This window comes from Anopheles bellator, chromosome 2, assembly GCF_943735745.2.
Source record: "Anopheles bellator chromosome 2, idAnoBellAS_SP24_06.2, whole genome shotgun sequence".
In the NCBI taxonomy this organism is placed as follows: Eukaryota; Metazoa; Arthropoda; class Insecta; order Diptera; family Culicidae; genus Anopheles; species Anopheles bellator.
In genome coordinates this window covers 40,988,821-41,004,420 of record NC_071286.1, presented here as the reverse complement: position 1 = coordinate 41,004,420, position 15,600 = coordinate 40,988,821, and the positions used below count along the sequence as shown (strand labels likewise).

Genomic DNA, 15,600 nt, shown 5'->3' with positions numbered 1-15,600 from the left:
TAAAATTGAATAAACTTTGATTTTGATCTTTAAGTTTAAGATCCAATCCAATGTCCAAAGGATCATATGTCCAATAACTCACTACGGTTGATTTCGAAAATGTTCGTACAATTATTGTTCTTTAAAATACGCGCACAATATGCATTTTATATGTACTTGAATGCATTGTTGAATGCCTTTGCGTAAATAAATCTTTTATTAAAAAGTAATGCTTATTTTAGTTGCTCAAAGTATATATATGTGATGCAAATATTATGTATCCGACAGTTTTCAAGTTTGAAACGATAAAAGAAAACCGTGCTGCAGTCTCAATATCAACACGGCGTTATCGCGCGATGCACAGGAAAATGTAAATTTTACGCAATTTGCATATGCGATGAAGTAACGGACATCGAAAAATGCTGCGATGGCGTGGAGCTTTATGGGAATTCGCCTTGTTTTTGGTGGCGTTTGTTTGTATGCGGAACGCCGTGTGGCACGATTCGTATTTTTGCTAAATTAAAATACAAATTTTCAGCCAACTCGAAGGCATGTTTGACATTATTTTTCGTGTTTATATTATGTGCTGTATGGCCGAAGCGAATTAGTAATGCGGGAAGGCAAATAAAAACATGCGGCGAAAGTTCTCTTGATCGCCATTGCTGCCATAAACACCGTGAACAACGAGGCTCGTGTCTGAATGTAAATACAATTAATGTGAAAGCGAATCGGAAAGACCATTATTCATGCCGACTGAATTTATGGCGCTCAATGATTGAGGATTAACATCGTTCTGCCATTAACAATTCATAGGTAATGTGTTCCGGGTGTAGGGTCTAAAACAAAAATAGACGCTATTTAACAAAACTGCACATCTCATCACGAAAGTGTGAAACTTCTAATAATGCAGGAAAGTTAGTTTCTGGTGCTAGTCTTACAACATAAATTGAAGCCTTACCGTGACGTTTGCAAAGATTTGACCCACAAGGGTAGCGATCTCATACTTTTACCGATGATTTCAAAATCGAGTGCTCCACCAGACGAAGACGTTTCAGGATGATTACCCAATTTTCGACAATAATTGCCTTAGCAGTATTGCAGGGTTCTAAATCGAGAGCTAAATTGGCTTAAAAGCATTTCCGTCGAGCAGTCGAGTCGTTCAACCATCTCTTGAAAATAGAAAGCGTTCAGTGGTGCCTCTTAGCAGGAGGACTTTGAAGCAAGAAGCGTTGGTTTCCTCTTTCTTTACCACCCTAGCAAGGCCTGGCAAGATTTGAGACTCGGATTTCGAGGAAAACGAATCCTGTTTGCGATGAAAATGAATGAATTTATAATTGCTCCTGAAAAGTTTAACACTGCTTTGTTGATAAAAGTCGTTGTAAGTATTTTATGTATGTTATCGAGTTGGCAAAACTGTGGTTATACTTTGCAAACGATGTCCACATAAAAACGCAAGAGTTTTTCATTCCATAAAGACGTATCAATAACAGTATCATAGTTACTTAAAGCTTCCTTACTTTTATATGTCCACTCGTTTGTACAGCTGCTCGGTTTTATTTTGCTTTCATTGCTGTCAGTCCGGAATTGGGGAAAGAATTTCAATGGGCGAACATTCAGACGGTTCAAAATCTCTATGCAATCCAGCTTGGAGATGAAAGGAAATTGCAAACTAAGTGAGTCAAGTGTTTGCTTTTCAGAAAAGCTGGACCTTTCAAGCAATGCGTAACGATGAAACGCGCACTCAAGCATCGCCGGCACGAAATACGGTGTGGCTTGCAAATTACATGATCTGCTTAACGAGAACAGTGGGTGGAATAAATTTTGGACGAAACGCTATACACGTTAATGTGAATCTTTACTTACAAGACAAAATTTATAATTAAAAGCTAATGAATTTATTTCATAGGTCGCTATAGAAACTGAAAAAGATAATTGCACCATGAATTTTCATTACGAATCTTTACAAAATCTCCACTTTTGTAACAAACACTTTGGTGAGTAGTCTACTTTTGTCGTTTGCGAGGACTATTGCCATACGGTCCGGAATACACGCATAGAAGATATCAAATTCGTACCGCTGTAAATGTTTGGGATTCCGTGTGCTAGGTGACCTTTATGTAAATATGGGCAAATTAGATGGAAGGAACTGTTTACTTTCTCGTTAGCATCAATCTCGAAAGCGTTGAGCTAAAATTCAAAGACAGCCAGCCCATGATGGGATGCTGATAGGACGTTAAGCGACACTGTCGCATTGAACTGTTGGAAACTTAGAGCCGCACCTGGAAGGGCAGCTACTAGGGATAATGAAGGATATGTAAGTACTCTTGATGGCTACTGTTTCTGCTGACCTTATCACAGGGCGCTTTCAAAGTTCGAAGAAGGCTCTCGGTGGAATGATTCACTATTGAAGAGGTTGCCCTTGCCGGGAGACCACTTTGTGTAACCTTGTGTGAGGCAACTGGTTTGAAAATGATGAAACTGTCGTTCCCATAAGCATGTAAATCGTGTAATCGTATGTCCAGCGTGCCTGGAAAACGTTCTCTTCTAATGAGAAAACTCTCATCGCTTTGTAGCTGCCGTTTAAATGGGAAGAGGATGTAACTTAATTACTCTCATTGCATTAGGTGCATTCCTCGAGTGATGGTGTTTGAAACTGGATTTTGATTTCTGTTTAGTTTACTTTACAACCGCTTAGCAGCGCATCCACCGGAATGATGTGGAAAGGAGTCAAACGGTACGTAAACTGAAACCTGAGGAAGCTTGCGGCTCTGTATCTGTGAGGGATGTTCGGTTCGGTTACTGCAGCTCACGGCGGAAACAGTTAGGTGATGCTGACAGCAGCAGTTGTGGAAACTTCGCTGGGAGTTTCTCTTGCAGTGCCGGCCAAGCTCCGGATGCCGGGTAAAATGCCATCGACAGGCAAGCAGCGATTCACTTTCAGTAGTAGTGTTTGGTTCACTTGGAAACGATAGAAACTTTCGTACCCTTTTTCACGTTGTTTCTTTGTAAGAGGAAATCTTTTTCTTTGGGATGTTGGAAAGATTTCGCTTTATGCGCCACGGACTGAATGCTTTCGGTGCTCGAAATTGTAGCTGGATTCTCCATAAAACATTGAGATCTCTACTTCCGGTGCAGATGTTGGAGCCAGTTCTCTATCGTTCGTTGCATCGTTGCAAGGCGCACGTTATGCACGGATCGTGCGGATTTCCTTTCGGCAGCATGAAACATATTTTCAACGTTTTGTTTATTTCGTTTCTAGTCTGTTCTGCAACTGACGATTTCGCCCACTTTTTCGATTGGGAATTGGGAACAAAGCGTAGTTGCTGTGAAACGAATGGAAAAAATGATTAAATTTCCATACGATAGCCCAGTCCGAAAAGAACCAACGAGCTTACAAAATATTGTTTAATGCGCTCATAAATTAAGTAGAAATGATTCACACCTTTCCCAACCTCGGTCGGCCATTGTCTGACATTAACCCACAATTGTCGCGCTATAAAGCATCCTCCTATCGGATCGGTTCGTGAAGGTTACAATGTCACCCAGAACCCCGTTTATTGAAACCATCGCCAATAATCGTTATCGCTTCACCTGTGTCTGTCACAAACTCCAATTTCGGGACAAAGCTTTATTCCAACATACACAGGTATACCTCAGCTTTTCACAGAACACTGCCTTACTGTCTTCATTAGACACGGGCGTATTACGCCATAAAACGTCGATCAACGAGGCAACTTTAGGGGTGGAAGAGATTTGTTTTTCCTTTCTTTCGAAGCATTCAGCAAACAATCTTATCGCTTGCGTTCGTTTATGGAACCACAAGAAACATTGTCACATCGGCTCGCCGGTGCGACACGTTAATTGTTTCGCGTGAGCGAGCGCGACCATATGTGTGTCCCACGTGCGGTTTTCCCGAAGACGAAAAGCAAAATTTCTTGCTAATTTCACCCAGAACCGGCGGTAACCGCAACCCCGAGTCGGCCCAGTCCGCAGATGGCGTGCTTGGCGTTTCGTCGAAATCTGTGCGTTACGAAGTCAGACGTTCGCCGTGGAAAACGGCTTTCGTAAGACAATGATGGAGCGATTCGTTGGTTTTTGTCGTCTTCGCGCAATAATCGTTGTCGCGGCGCACGGAACGCTTCGCCGAGGGCGTTTCGTTCGCACTTCTCTCGAGCAGTCATTAATTGCGTATTATGGGTGTTATTACTTTGAGCGGATGTCAGTTTCAATTAAATGGCGCCCGGGTCGTACGTCGATGGGGCTAGCAGTAGCTCGCTGGAAGGACAACCGGGAAGCAACCGGAGTGGTCGGGAAAAACGGAAAAGCTAATATGGAGGAGCCTGTGTGGCGCCCGCACCATCGGATGCTCGGTTATTGATATTGTAGAGCGCCCAGTTGGCGAAGCGAATGGTTCCGCCGGAGCCGGATGCCATGTCCAAAATTCAATTTGCAGCGCAACGGTCGTTAGGAGATCGGAATTATAATTAGTTTTTGCGTTCCCGGGCGGCATTCCCGGCATTAATCGGAATCGGCCACGCAAAAGGCAAGTAGCAAAATATATTGATAAATATCAATATTTTATTGCAAAATGAACTCGGTGTCGTTCGGAATCACTTATTACGTTCGCATTTTTGTTACGATCGGTACAAAGTACGTTCCACAAGCTGATTAACAAATAAACGAGACGGAAATGTGGTTAAAGGCTATGAACCTAGGATTCGAAGGATCGATCTTTTTTGCGTCCACAGAACTCAAAGCCGACCAACGAAACTGATACTTCAGCTACACGCCGCTCAGAAACGGGAGGATCAGAAGGGAAAAAGCTCGTCAATAACGGGCCATCGTTATCGTAACTGACTGCAGTGGCAGTGCAAGTGACCTGATACACTCTTCCTTCATTATACCGCCTAGGATGCCCGATAATCTTGGCCATCTTGCTCGTCTTGCTGGCAGATCATTTATGTGGTTTCTTCGACCGTCGGCCCCGTAGGGCAGGGCTTTCGCCTATGGCTGCGGCCGGTAATGAGAATACATTACCCAGATCCGAAACGAGTTGCTAGTTTCCAGCCCCAGCGACTCCGAGTTTACTTTCGATTTCTTCTCCGACGTGACTCGACGTTGCGATTGGTGGCCCGTTTTTGTGTGTCATCTTCAACGCCTTCAACCCACCGTGAGACGGTGAATGAAACTAGCGGCCCTCTGGTGTGAACTCCCGATCTCGAACACAAAGCGGTATAATCTGGTTCTATTATTTCTTCCGCGTGGTCGGAGCCCCACACGAGCGAGAAGAATTAATCGGTTCCCTTTTCGTCCATCGTTTTCCCCGCTGTTAGCTGGCCGTTAGGCAGGTCGCCGTGGTTCAAAGTTTACGTGGCGTTGTCTAACGGTGACTAATGCCCCGACCAGTCGCCACTCTGGCCAGGGAGTAATAAATTGATGGGGAAGAATTACAATAAAAAGGCAGACACGAGTGACGTTGGCGAGTAGAACCGAAGCTTCATTGGGATTCCTGACAGCTTCCCCGCCCCGAAAGACACTTTAGTCCGGCCACATTACTAATTGGTTGGATTTTGTGATTCTTCGCCATGGGTTGTTTGGGTTTCTGCTCCGTTTTCATGGGCACTTTCTTCGGAGCGAAGGGTGGGAAGACCAAACGCTTCCAGCAAGAACACATCACGCGTTTGGGTCCGACTGCTTCCGGCGAGACCCGTTGTCACATGCCACGTGAGCAGAACTTCGTCAGCATGGTCAGTGTGGTTCTACGTAGTATGGAAAGCGTAACAAGCGCACGAGACCCCGGCACGATGGGTTTGGTACGTGTTGTGATAACTAATTTCGGCCCGTAGCCCATCGTGTGACTGCGACACATATTACGGAGACGTGAAATCTGTCCGATATTTATTCCACTTTCACTGAACCACTGGAACGATCCATCCCGAGGTACTGTTGGAAAGAAAAAAGTTGTAGCATACGAGCAGCGACGTTGCGTGCCGTAAGCGAGGACATTTATTTTCAAGACACTCGTTGTATATCAGCATAATTACACGGCATACACAATCTTCACTTCCCGGAAAAGACGACCGTTTTCATGAGCAGTGATAAAGGGGAATAAATAAGCGGGAAAGATAATGTGTTTACCCGAGTGTTTCGTCGAGTTCTCGGCATCAACCCGGTGGATCGAAGTAATCCCCTTTGGATGCGACTAAAAAGGAGCAAACCAAACTCCAGCAGCCACTGTAGCAGAGTGAACCGAGCAGGGAAGGACTCATAATTAAGACCCACGGAAAGCACCAAGCGTATGAATTTTAAATCCTGTGGTGTTAACCACCCTGTGTTGATTCCGTGCAAGCATTTCCTACCAGCAGGTAACGCGTAAGCGTGAAGTGATAGAAGGAGCACCTTTGCTTTTCATTTGCATTAGATTATGAAGCTGTTTCGCAGGACCTTCCGCCGGGTGCTGCCCCCGGACCACCCTTTAACCGCTACTCTGCTGCATCAACAGAACGATAAATCAACACGCTTCTTCTCCACGGTCGGCTCGCTTGCTGAAGTTTTGCCTTTTTTGCTGCCTTTTTTTTGCCTTCCCAGAATGCCCGCATCAGCCCAGAAAGGCTGGAAAATGCTGTCAATAATTGAACATTCTAAATTTTGCGCTTTGACCTTTCGCTGGCAGCGTGCTACGTGGAACATGTCGCCGCGCCGCTCCACACTTTAGGGCAGGGCAGGGGGGCCATAAATCATAAATTTTCTGCATAAATTATTTGCCACCAACCAAGTCCGCCCAACGCGTTCGAACACGGCAAACGATTGGCCGAAGCTCGAGCGGTTGTGGGTGAAAAATATTGCGCCCATTCGGGGGCTTCACTCCGACGACGTCCGGAAATTGAATTGTACAGTTCCGTTCGATGTAATTGGATTTCGCCAGTGAACTTTCGGCAACTTTACCGGCCGGTTTCCATTATGCTTCAGGCCAGAGCAGTTATCAGAGCCGTTTTCTTCGACGACAGGCATAAAAAATAGCCTTTACTTGGTCCGCTGTATGAGGCAGACAGCTGTCATTTGTTAGCACTCTTTATTCCCTCGCTGCGTTGATGGCCGAGTAACGTGAGTGAGTCGGATTGAAAGTAGGGAAATCCAGACCATGAAATATGCCCTCGCCTCGTAAATGTATTCAAAATGCGTGCCTAAAACCGAAACCCCTTTCGTACAGCCATCGGTCACCGGCGGTTCAATAAGTGGCACGTGATTCCGTGATGACTTAATTTTGTGGTGACACTCGACACTCGTTTCCGGATCACGATCGCACGATCGATCGGTTTGTCGATGGCGCTATCGGGAACCGCGTCCTGGTCGTCGCCGTTGGTTAGCTCTGGGGGCAGTCGTGGTGCGGCAGTGACTGAAATGTCAACACGTGGTGTAAAAACAACAGTGAGCAACTATTTGCCCAGCTGCCGATTGTGTTGACTCGTTGGGGAGGTAAAAAATACAACGGAAATGCGCTTCGAACAACAGTCGTTGCGTATCGAGCGCTGGGTGACCACGGGCTCCGTTGGGATACAGGCGCTGATAGCCACCGAACGCGTACGATTTCCGTTGACTTTGCTTTTGGGTATCCAGAATCCAGGAAAATGTATTGCCAGGTACGGAGCTGGCACACGGTGGTGCTGTTGCTGTTGGGTGGTTCGATGTCACTGCCGGTCGTGTTAAGTAACAAGCATGTCGACATTTTCGAGGTAGGCCTGCGGATGAGCAGCAGTCAGAATTGAGCTGGGCACTGAGGGGTGGATCTATTTCTTTTGTAGCAATTCGGACAGCAAAACGCCACGGTCACTGATGCATCGACGAAAGGCGACGCCGAGAACCTGCCAACGCCATCCCCGAACAGCTGCGTTGAAGACGTTCTCCCCAGTGAGCCAGTGGAGCTGAACGAAAAGCTGGAGAAGGAACTGGAGCCACCGAGCGAGCCACCGCAGCAGCAGGACATCGCTCCACCGAATGTGGCCCAAATGTTGGAAGGCGCTTCGCCCGGGTTCTCTCCGAATATCGTGGCGATGGTGCAGAAGGTCCGGAAGGTACTGACGGCCATCAAGGACAAGCTGCAGGCATATGCCAAGGGTTTGGTGGCAAAGTTCGAGCACCAGCGTCACCAGGCGATGGGCCGCGTGAAGCAAAAAATGGACGCACTGAACGCGAAGATAAAGAGCCGCTTCGAGAACGAGTTCGTCGAGTACAAGGATGTGTGTCTGCCGGACCAGAACAAGTGTATGAAGCAGTTGCAGCAGGACGTTGAGCGGTACGAGGAGCAGATGCGTACGAATGTGGACCAGTGCAACGACCAGCTGGCCGAGGAGCTGGCCAAGCAGCGGCAGTCGGTCAACGACGCACAGCAGTTGATGGATGAACCGAATCGGAAGATTGAAGGCTGCCTGGACACCGATGCCGGAGTGGGACGCAGCTTCATCGGGTGCGCGGCCAGTTTGACGTCGAACCTGGCCAAGGTGGCGACCAAAACGCAGGAACGGTTCACCGCGCAGATGCGCAAACTGACCGATCAGCTGGCCCAGCGAGTGGACAAGCACGACAAGTGTGTGGTGAAGCGTCACCAGCTCCTGAACCGGAGTGAGCGCGAGCTGACCGACTCGGCCAAAAAGTGCTTGCGCAAGCAACAACAACAAACGCAGCCAGAAAGTTTCTTCTGATTTGTTTCGCTTCATCGGGTTGCAACCCCATCAATCTTACAATAGACGTTATTCGACACCGGTGTGGCGGGACGTGCTAAGAATTGTACTCAATCTCAGGAACATCGTTGCCACGCTTTCTCCGGAAAACTGATCAGTTGTGATACGAATCGTTCCTACCATCGCTTGCTGTCCACCCCGGATGCTTTCTAACCTTTTGTTGATCCAACATAAACCAAGGTGCTTCCTTTCACGGTGCACGAGGGTAATTAGATTTGTATGAGTTTGTCAGTTCGTGGCACCGAGCTTCCCCGGTGAAGTTCCGGCAATGGACGGAAGCTGGAACCAGCGGCACCATCGGGAGCTCTGTCCGGAACGCTGGAGAGCAACAAACAGATTTCTAATGAAGTCGAGGCGCTGTGCATGAAGCGGCGCAACTGCACTCAGCATTTGCGTCCACTTCGCGCTGCTCGAGTAACGAAAGTTTTCCTTGCTTTACGGGGAACTCGTGGCAAAACTTTCTGCGTTATTAGAGCTTACGCGTTCAAGCTGTAAAATGGGCGGACCTCGTCGGACCTGTGGGTGAGAAATTTGCCTACATTCATCCCGGCAAGGAAGTTGCTCACGGTCCTGGGCACTGAAAACTCCCTTGACCCGCGCAACCCGAGCGCAAATCACAGCCCACGAGAAGCCATCGCAACGTTGTTCCCCAAGGGCGTAGCGGAAAGCAAATAACGTACAGAATGGGACGAGTGCTCGTGGTGCTGGTTAAAGTGGAACCTCAGTCGCATTGTTTATCTGGCGAGACCTGGCAGTTGTGCTGCACTCACTCACCAGCGGCAGCAGCGCAGCGCACGTGTGCCGAGAATTCGTTGCGAGCACAGGACTTTCTTGTCGCATCGGCTTGCTGCCCGCCAGTGGCCGCCGGTCGGTCCCGATGGAGGGAGAGTTGTAAGATTGGAATTAAAATTTAATTTCCTACGCTTCCTTCGAAACCTCCCGCACACACCAAGGCTTGCCTTCCCGCTTGCCCTTCCTGGTTGGGTTTGGCATTTTAGTGAAATCGCAGGACCCAAGTCCAAGACTTTCTTCTCCGGTTTCCGAAAACTTCCATTCGACAGCATGGTCGTCGTTGTCGCGGCAAGACGGGAAAAGTTGCTCTCCTTTGCTCTGCCACCGGCTCCGCGTGCGGCACATTGTGTGCCAACGGAAGTGGGTAAATTGTTCCTGTGTTCCTTGCCGGAGGGTCGAATGGGTTTTTTACTTCATTCGCGGCGCAGCAGACGGGGAGCGTAGCAAACCGCTTACCCGTAGGTTAACTCATGGCTACCATGAGTCGGGACACAGTCGTCCGGCCGGAGTGCTTTTGGTCGAAATTTTCTTCCACTCTCGCAAATTGTTTGCATATGAGGCATACATGAGGCTGGCACGCACAGAATACTGTGCAGCTTGCACGCCGGAAAGGACGAGAGCGCGGACTGGGAACGGACGAATCCCCGCGGGAAAAGACTAAACGACGCCAGGGAATGGCCATGGAATTGAGGGCTCGTTGAAAGCATCTTTGCTTGGGAGCAAACCGTAGGGACCGAGGGTAAACGCGAGGGACCGACCAAATCATCGTAGACCTAAGATTCCTCCAGGGAGCCCAAATAGCTATTTGGAGCTGCTGCTCGGGCGTACGATGATGGATGAAGTGCGATTTCTCGAGAGGATCCACTGTTTTAGCCTGTATTTCTATGTTGCTCGGCATGCGGTTATCCTGCTTCCCGGCATTCGTTGCTCCGATCTAAGTCGTGTGTATGTTGCGTCCCATTGTGGAGGAACATCATGGAGAATTGTCGAATATGGCAGTCTTGTTGAAGGGATGCAAAATAGATACAATTAATGCCGAACACAGCAACAACATATTTCCAAAGTTGGAAAGTGGATGTTGGCATGTGAATTATGTTAAACGTTTTTTTTTTCAATCCAAAATTTGGAATTAGAATCAGTATGTTGAATTGACACATCCTTCACTGAACATTTATTCAAATATATATTGACCTGTTTCGATAAAAATTGCGACACAATTTTCCGATGCCGCAAAATGGACCTTTAGTATATTGATTGAATTAACTTTACTAGAAGAACTTGTCGCTTATTATTGCTCCAAAACGCTTTTAATCGTGGTATGTACAGGCTGTTCCAATCCAACTAGCTTAATGTTGAATAACTCCGCTATTTGTTAGTTGATTTTGACAAAGGAACAAGATTTAATTGAAGTATACAATTTTGTTTATTAATAATCCACCCAAACTACAATATCGGTCAAATGACCGCCTTTATTAGACACACACAAATCGGCCTTTTTGTATTTAACAACATTTCGGTCACAGACAACGTAATAGCAGTAATTTCCGTGTTAGCTTTCTGTTCATCAATGGTCTTCGGTTGCCTGCCTCTTCAAATAGCCCCACAGAAAGAAGACGTAAATCTATCCATAACTAAAACGGTATAGACTAAAGTTTCAGAATCTGGCTAATTTGTCAAAACCGACTGACAAATAGCGGAGTTATTCCACATTTGAATAGTTGGTGATGGAAACCACATTTAAATAGTTGGAGTTAGTGAATTCCACATTGTGATGGAAATCCCCACACTTTCTAGGAATTCTGAAATAATATTACCACTTGATTATTCCACTAAACACAACATACCACCGCTGTAAAATATCACACGTTGCCTAAAAGGTTATTGTTTCAATTCATTCAACCAATGAAGTTACTAAACAGAGCTGTGGAATCGGTAGCACCGAATGCACCCGACACAAAATCGAATTTGCATCCTTAAGGGCGCTGTTGCCACTGATAAGTCTTTTTAGTATTCTTGGTAATATCCAATGAAGTGATAATCATGAAGATAAAGTTAATGAAATGGTTTATCATAGGCTTTTGCTAGATTGTTCCCACGATTCAAGCAATGTAATCTTGTGAATAACTGGAGGGCACTTCACTTACAATTGGAGCTCAAGCACAAACCGCCTCCCATAATTAGCCTCATTTCGGATCCATTCAAGCAGCCAATCAGAGTAATGTCGCCAAATGGTAATCCTCGGCCACCCAATTAAGTGCCGGCCGATAAGAACGCAACCCTAACTGATTGTGACAAGTAGAAAGGAGTTCACCCGTTATCTGCCGGACAAACTAATAATCAATGTCTGCTGAACACAGCGTAGAACTTCAATAAAGGAAGCCCATGATTCTCAAGCTAAGGCAGCGCAAATATCTCTTCCAAACTCTTAGCCACATAGCTTTCACTATTCCTCTCCGGTCTTGGACCGCGGGATGTCCGGTAGGAACTCCGTGAACAGCAGAAAATTCTCTTTGTTGCACTCTTGCCGCAAGGACGGGAAAGTTTTAATAACGATTATAATGTTTTTTGCTCCACTTTCTCCTCCTTCTCACTGTTTTCCTAACCCCTTCTCTTTGCCACCCGTCTCACTCTCTCGCTCTCTCTCTCTCTCGCGCCGGGTCATCTAAACCACATTGTCTGTCCGTAGCTGCATCCGTCAGCGGCCGCAATCAGGATGGTTTCCTGTTTCCTTCTTCTTTCATTGAAATTTGCGGTTTTGTTCGGCTTCTCACATATTCTAGTGCCGTCGGACGGAGACAGAAAAGTTTTATCAAAGCCATAAAAATAAGAACAATCACTGTGCCCGGCGGCTCCGGCTGTGGCCTCTTTATCGGTGGTCATTTTTCTCTCTCTCCGTTACTGAGACTGGCTGGCAGGAGCCTTCACATGGCCATTGCATTATCAACAGCAATCCATACTGACGTTGCGTAGGATCACTCGGTTCGATATGTCCATCACACCCGCAGCCAATGGTCGGTAAAAACCGACCACTGAATGCTGCCGAAAAGTTGACAAATCGCTTCGAAATGTCCCAATCACTCCGTTTGACGGATTTCCCTCGTAAATAAGGCTTCCTGGCGGTTGTCGAACAATTGAAACGAAGCATGCGTTGCGTTGCCAGCCACGTGCCAGCGGTGTACGTGCCGTTTTGTCTCGAGGCAGCATCAACCAGGAATCTCAATCGAAATCAAAATTCGAAACGTGACCGAGCCGTCGCAGCAACCTGCGCTTGGCTTTCGGAGGAAAGTAAAAGTTGGTTTCTTCTTCGCATCGTGTGTACGAGTATTTCATACGGTTTTATGACATCCTTCACTCACGTGGCCCACTATACGGCCTGTTGTGTCGTTCGGAAAAGCGTTTGTGATGCGCGTTTCGGTGCGTTCGGGTCGGATTTTCCATAATCCGATTACGGAGCTCGCGTAGGGTGTGCGTTGTGAATGTGTTTCTCGCTATTCTCGGCCCGTGTCGCTGCCACTGGGCAAGATTAATAATTAACGCAAAGGCGTCTCAGTGGTCGACGGTGTTGAGTGTTTGAACCGTAACCGAGCTGTACTCGCGGCACGGAACCACCGGTATGCACTGCCACTGCAGGCTGGGATTGAAACGCTTGGATAACTATGCACATGCACGGTGAAGAGGCTTACGTGCACCCCAAGTCCGTCGCTGTGATGTGGCCGCCTAATGAACGTTCCATTCGTTTATTGCTTAAGAAGTGGACGGAGAGACTCATGGTGACGTATAGAGAGAAGCAGGTGAGAGAGAGGGGGGGCTTTGTGGGCCACCCAGCGTCATAGTAACGAGTTTCAATTGTTTCCGTTGCGCCTCGTAACGTATCAGGTGTATCACGTTTGACGTACGGGCGGTTCTCTGTCCATCGCCAAGTCCTGATTTATTACATCCTACCCTATGGCGACGTGATCTCATCAGTCCTCGGCTAGGTTATATTGTTCGATGTGCAGTCATATGTTAAACGTGCTCTTTATCCTTTCTCTACTCCACAGAATATCCTGCAGATTTTCGGGACGTATTCGAGCGTCGATAAAGTTCAATGAGCAAACGATGGAGCAGATAGACCGATTGCTGGTTATGTGTTTCCGTCGTTACGGCGGCCTGGTGCTGGTGCTAGCAGTACTATTATGCATCCAAACCGACACTAGCAGTAGTACACCGTTAGAGGATAACAATAGCAGTAGTGGCAGTATTAGTAGTATTGGTAAGTAGCTTCAATGGACATAGAACATCCTCAAAGTCGAAGTTTTTTTATGAAATTTTAATGCAGCAACAAATGCAATCGAGCTCAAGAAATAGGGATGATTTAAAAGGAACTTTCAAAGCTTTATTAGCCCCCTTATGACCAGGAGCACTAAAAAGGGTAGCTTTGAGTATGTGTTTATCGATTTTCTTTAATCACCCGATTTTCAATATAAAGGAGCATCTTGTAGGAGAATGGTGGCAAGTAAATTTATCATGCTCGACATACTGTACCCTTCGAACCGCCTTGTCTTCGACGGCCTAACGTGGGTTCACCGATCCGTGCGAGCTTTCCCTTTCACAAAACCCTCCCAACCCGGCTCCAAGGAAAACCATCCAACTGTTTCTGATAAAACAACACTCGGTGGCAACAAAACAGCAGCATCACTTCCACGCTGTCTATCAGTCGCCACCCCGCCCCGAAAAAGGTACATCCGGTAAAGGTTGTGGAATTGAATTGAAGTTTATTCGTTTACGGTTTGGGCGCTACGCATTTGCGAAATGGAACGAACAAAAACAAAAGAACAAATCTCTGACGACGACGATGCGAACAATGCCACACTGTTGTAACTTTGGTGCGTCGAAGTTGGTCAAGGCAAACGAGCTCCAACGATAAGACAGACTTCCCTTTTTGGCGGTACGTTCGAACCGCGGCGGAAATGATGTGTGGAAAACTGTGAAAATCGGAAACACAGTGGTGCTTCCGTCGGTTGCAAGCGCCGTTGGCTTCTTTCGTTAAATGTTAATAGACGATACGGACCGTTTGATTTTGTGATAAAACGGAAACGCAAAAACAGTGGCGATGATAACAACTCCCGAGAACAACTGTGGTCGAATTTGAGTTTTCCTTCCATTTTCCTTACCGTACCGGGTGCCGGCGGGAAAAGTTCTCTAATGAGGCTAACAAATTCGCAAAACAAATTTGCCGTCCGACAGCCCCAATGGGCGCGGCGAGTGTTTGCCGTTGTGCCAGCAGTTTGATTTAGAAAGGATACCACAAATGCCGCTCAACTTGCCGAAACAACTTTTCCACCCAAATGGTTGCGTGGGCTATTTTTGAATATTAATTTGTTTCTTGACAAAGGCTAAGGGGCAAATTCCGTGCGGCGGCCCGATTGCTTGGGAGGCTAATTATTTGCTTTTCGATGTGGTTGTGGAATCTTTTGGAACTTTTGGCGAAAATTTAAACAAACAAATTATACGAAAATGTCACTTTAAACTGTTGTCTCACGAGTGTAGCGTAAACCGTCGCACTTTACCAACAGTGAGTAGGTTATGACCCGCTGGGTGAAGCTACCGAAGCGTGAATACCTTGGCATGCTTTCAATCGGCAGCCAATGGACTTGGCCTCACACTTCAATTCCAGCAGCTCGTTGGCGGCCGAATTGTAGTCGTCCAAGTTTTGTTATTCTTCGCTATCGCCGTACACTTTTGTTGCTCCATGCTCAGTACACTGGAACCTTGATCGATTCCCCGATCCATTCGTTATGTTCAATCAAGCGCACCGTAAGATAAAAGGTCATCCAAAATCAAAGACGCAATTGGACAGCAACCGGATGAATACCGTTTTCTGTACAGCTCGGCATACAAGCAATGCCAGTAAAGTCTCCGAATACTGTGCAAAATTATGCTGCAGCCGGAAATCCGGAAGTGATTCACATGCAACGGCAAATACCGGTCCCCAGGTCCGGGCCACAAAAGGTCCGGTTCGCGGCGAGATGAGTTCAGTTTCACGATCGTCGAGGGTGAAAGTGAACAAGCTCGGCCGAGTGGACGGAGAAAGTTGAAATCTTCTCGTTTC

General features: G+C 46.9%; 1 protein-coding gene across 1 annotated transcript; it reads left to right on the top strand.

Annotated features, from left to right (window-relative positions):
- Window positions 1-7,502: 7,502 nt before the first annotated feature.
- Window positions 7,503-8,896, top strand: LOC131209805 (uncharacterized). Its single transcript, XM_058202947.1, has 2 exons — window positions 7,503-7,712; window positions 7,782-8,896. The coding sequence occupies exons 1-2, from the start codon at window positions 7,608-7,610 to the stop codon at window positions 8,676-8,678; spliced, it is 1,002 nt and encodes a 333-aa protein (XP_058058930.1). The 5' UTR covers window positions 7,503-7,607; the 3' UTR covers window positions 8,679-8,896.
- Window positions 8,897-15,600: the final 6,704 nt, after the last annotated feature.

Excerpts from the sequence above, each read along its gene's own strand:
- LOC131209805 (XM_058202947.1), top strand. The coding sequence starts at position 7,608 with ATGTATTGCCAGGTACGGAGCTGGCACACGGTGGTGCTGTTGCTGTTG. Across the intron at positions 7,713-7,781 it reads AGCATGTCGACATTTTCGAG|CAATTCGGACAGCAAAACGC; the intron begins GTAGGCCTGCGG and ends TTTCTTTTGTAG.